Source organism: Dromiciops gliroides, chromosome 6, assembly GCF_019393635.1.
Source record: "Dromiciops gliroides isolate mDroGli1 chromosome 6, mDroGli1.pri, whole genome shotgun sequence".
Classification (NCBI taxonomy): domain Eukaryota; kingdom Metazoa; phylum Chordata; class Mammalia; order Microbiotheria; family Microbiotheriidae; genus Dromiciops; species Dromiciops gliroides.
This window is the reverse complement of record NC_057866.1, coordinates 173,642,386-173,646,989: the sequence shown is the minus strand read 5'-3', so window position 1 is coordinate 173,646,989 and position 4,604 is coordinate 173,642,386. Positions and strand designations below refer to the sequence as shown.

The 4,604-nt window shown below is 32.6% G+C and overlaps 1 protein-coding gene across 5 annotated transcripts in view; it reads right to left on the bottom strand.

The window, feature by feature from the left end:
- Positions 1 to 3,735: 3,735 nt before the first annotated feature.
- Positions 3,736 to 4,604, bottom strand: part of GRIA2 (glutamate ionotropic receptor AMPA type subunit 2) — a 189,834-nt gene continuing 188,965 nt past the window's right edge. For 3 of the 5 annotated variants that reach the window (XM_043971832.1, XM_043971829.1, XM_043971827.1), the window contains one exon: positions 3,736 to 4,601. In XM_043971832.1, coding sequence (XP_043827767.1) covers positions 4,437 to 4,601 — 165 coding nt within the window. In that variant the 3' untranslated portion in view covers positions 3,736 to 4,436. The remainder of the gene's footprint in view (positions 4,602 to 4,604) is intronic. The other 2 variants (XM_043971831.1, XM_043971830.1) reach the window with 1 other exon arrangement.

Below are 4,604 nucleotides of genomic sequence, written 5' to 3'. Positions count from 1 at the left end.
TTATCTGTAAAACAGAAAAAAAAATAGTGATACCTAACTCTTACAGTTATTGGGAAGGTCAAATAAAAAAAAATTGTAAAGCACTTTGCAAACCATAAAACATTATATGATAGCTTTTACTGTTATGAACCATAAATAATAAAAGTTAGTCTTATGAAGTAGAGAACCAGAATTTTAGTCAGAAAGACTGACTGTATGACTGCATCCAAATTAACTTAATCTCTCAGTTCCCTTAAGCAAATCTAAAAATGAGGCAGAATAAATGCCAATCTGCATTTGCCTGAAAGAATAAACTTCAGACTCTAAGCACTTTTAGCCAGCAATCTTCTAGGAAAATAAAACTGAAGAAGATAAATTAAACCAATTTCTAAAATCCCCACACCCAAATTAATTTAAATTATTTAAAAAATTGGTAGGTTTATATAATGTTCATAAAATTGCCTCAACTTTCAATTTTATTTTACCAATTATACTTTGCCAGTTTTTTTTAACATAGTTGCTCAAACAGGAATTAAGTTGATTCTTTTTTTAATTAAAACAATTAAAATTATTTTTATGGAAAATGCTTATTTTAGTGGATTAAATATCTAGAAGAGTATTGCATGAAGTTATGAAAATACCAAATTATTTGTGTAAATTGGTTAAGCTAGATGCAAATGGTACTTTGGGGGACTATTTTTGTCTTTGGAAATTTAGGGAAAGAATAGAATTAAAAGTGATTGAAGAAAACTGCGGATGACAATGTCCTAAATTCTGTTCTTAACTCTAGCCTTTTCCATTGAAATATCTGCTAGAATGAATTGAAATAATCCTTTGGTGAGCTGAGCTCACCAAAACTAATAACTAACTAATGGACCTCCCAGTGTACCTCTGGAACTGAAACATTTCAATAAGACAAAGAACAATTACTACCTTGGACACTGAAACATTTTGATCAGATAAAGCAGAGAGGAGACATAGATTTTGAGGTGAAAGGGATTATGGAGATCACCTAATCCTGCCCTCTTAGTTGTATGGAGGAGAATTTGAAGACATGAAATTTAGTGACTTATCCAAGGTCATTCCGTAATGAATAAATTTTAAAACTAGGATATGAACTCATATTCTCTGACTCCCAATCCAGGATTCTTTCCATTGTGCCATACTGTGTAGTAAATTTCTGATTGTTTAACTGGGTATGATCACTTTTTTTTCCTATAAAAGCTGAAGTAATCCATTATAGGAATTCATTTCTATTATCTTTTAGAGAAAGGGGCAGTGATAAGTGATCTCATTTGATAGACACATCAGAATTATCCATGGCTGAAAGCATGGTTCATGCTGTTAATGACATCCATTTTAAAATCAAGCCACATCATCATTCTTTCATTTGAGGGTAATTGTAGCAATATTTAAATAGACTTAATTATGTCTGATGATGGGTAAGATGTATGACAGCTTCATTGATACAAACTTTCACAAGGATGAATAAATAAAGCTAATATTAGATCTGTCAAGAATCCTCAATATTTATATGTTTGGAATATTGAAGTTTCTAGTAATTTTATGCAAATCATGGTCTGATTTGTAAAATTATACAAATAATTGTCATACACACACACACACATACACACACACACATACACACACACACACACACACACACACACACACACACACATATATGATAGGGCAATGAGGGGAAATGATGATTGAGTGACTTGCCCAGGGTCACACAGCTAGTTAAGTGTCAAGTGTCTGAGGCCAGATTTGAACTCAGGTCCTCCTGAATCCAGGGCTGGTGCTTTATCCACTGCACCACCTAGCTGCTCCCCAAATAATTCTTCTAAGGAAGATTCATAGAATTTTTAGAAAATTATAGGACCTGAAATATCATCTGGTCCAACTTCCCTTCCCAATTTTCCATGTGAAGAAACAGGCTGAGGACACAAATCAAGTTTTTCCTAAGGGGTTGTAGAAATGAAATCCTTTCTTTTGTTGCTTTTGTTCTTTGCAATAAAACCAAATAACAAATTAAGGACCTTTTGCCTTTTTTTAAGAACATGTTTATGTATGATTGAAGTTTTTACAACACTCCAGAAAAGCCATCAGGTGTTAGATTTAAAAATAAAATCAAAAGCATTTTCTGACATAGAGGTACACATGAAAAATTAGGGATGCCAACATCTCTGGGAGAGATTGTAGAAAGTGCAGGTCTATTTTGAATCTGACACCCACTTAACACAGCAGAAATTAGATAGTATACTGTAAACAAAATGGTACAATAAAGGATTGTTGGAAATTTACATAAGAATAGTTCATAAACATTTTGGTCTTTTCATAACATTTTTATATAAAATGAATAAAAAACCTTTAGACAGCTGTCATCACTCAAGATTACTTTTCACCTAAATGCACACAGACGTATTTTATACAGCAATATATTGATGCACCTTTACATGGATATTAAACTATGATTACTGCTTGTTACTGCGATGTGCATTATCCAATCAACATTATCCATAATTGAAATACTCTTACATTGTGTATTCTTGTCATGTAACTATAAAAACATGAAAATATAACTTTACATTATTTCAATTATATACATTAGGTCAAGCTTGACAAAGAGATTTGTTAAGTTACAATTTTCATAAGAGTTGGCCCAGAGGTACAATAAACAGCTTTCCACTGTATACAGTCATCTCTTTTTTAGTTTTTAAAAACCAATTTTGAGTACCATAGGGATACAATTAGTCTGCAATTTGGTCATTCTAGCATTAATGATTAATTGAACTTAAAATGCACCTCCCACATTCCAGATGAGGAAAAATGCATTAAAATTTCATGGATTATCTCAGAATATGTGGTTCAGAAACAGATAAGCTTAATGAAGAAAATGGGAGCACTATACACTACCTCCTAGGGTATGAGATTAGTTTTTTCAACCTAAACTGTATTCCTCCCCCTGCCTTTTATGGAATATAATAGATATGAATCATAAAAGCACTTGGCAAAAAGGCAAGTGCTCTATTAATGCTTAATAGAAATAAGAATAATAACATTACAAAAGAACGGGTAGATGTCCAAGAATGAATACCACTTTAAAAATCTAAATCAAATCTCAGATTTTATTTAAAAAAAAACATAAAGGAAGAAGGGTTGCTATAAAGGGCCACATAACGCTTTTTTAAATGGCAAAAAGCTCTTTTTTCAAAGAGTTCCAGAAATGTGGTATCTTAGCCACAATGGGAATGCTTAGATTGAATTTGCACCTGAAAGAATGAATAAAATTCCACCATCATAGGGCTTTTGTTGATGCAATCAATGGAAGGAAAACAGAGTTCATGTTAATTTTAAACTTATAAAAATACTCATAGGTTTATGAAAGCTTCTATATTTCCAAAAATATAGATTCAGGTCTTATTTAAGGGATTTAGGTAATTATGGGAATGACTCAAAAAAGATACTTTCAAGGGATTTTAGACCTTATGTCACTTTTATCTTCTGAAAATCTCAAATATTTTCAATAGATATTTTATATTTTGATAAGCTGTCCAATTAATCTATTGTAGATACTTGTTGTTTCACACATTTTTATATAGGATTTACTAGATGTATTTTCCCCCAAAAGTACCCAAATCAGAAAATGGACTTTTAAAGACAGGTTTATGTAGGGGAGGCCAAACCACCTTGAGAGTGTCCTTTTAAATGATTTCACCTAGGACCAAACTGTAGCTAGCAAAATCAATTGAACCATTTGCAAATAAAACAATAGAAAAAAGTTTATTTCAAATGTCAAGCATTGCCAAGTAATTTGATTTTAACACCAAATGTTAAAGAATAGGATATACAGTAAAGTTTTAATAACAATATTAAATTACAAGATTTGAACCTCTTAAATTTGTTTCCTCTCCTCAGCATTTACATATTTGGCTTTGAAAAATACAGAACTGATACCTTCTTCATCGCTTCAACCCCCACCCCCACAGTTGCATTTTTTTTCCAAATCTGACCAGTATGGAAGCAAATTTATTTAAAAGCCAGTTTTGAAAATACCTAAAAATATTTTTTTTTATTTTAAATGTTTTTTTTTCCTTAGAAAAACGTCACATCTTGATGCAGTTGATGTCAAGTGTGCTTAAGTCATTATGAACCAAGAGACAAACAACAGTGGCTGCAGAAACTGGTTGGTTGCCTGTACAACGACATCAGTTAGATTACAGTACTTCCATTTTAGCTGTGCATGTCCGTCAAGTGTCATCTTGAATCCGTGTAGGAAACAGTGCTCTTTATTTTACTAAGCATTCATTTGTTAACAATTCCAAGATGAATTCCACAAGTAGAAGAATTCTTGGCTGAAAGAAAAGTCTTCAAGATACTGGATGCCTCTCACCACTTTGACAATAAACGCACAAGAAAACCATTGTGTAAGGCACTCAAAAGGTTCTTATCAATCACGAGAGATCAGTCACACTGACATTCATTCCCATGCCAGGACTCACGTAAGGGACAGCATGCACTGCTTTGGGAAACTCTGGAGTCATAACACGTCCATTTTCTCCAGTACTTCCTGTAATTGACAGCCTCGCCTTGTTCCTCATGGCATCACTCAAGGTCATCTT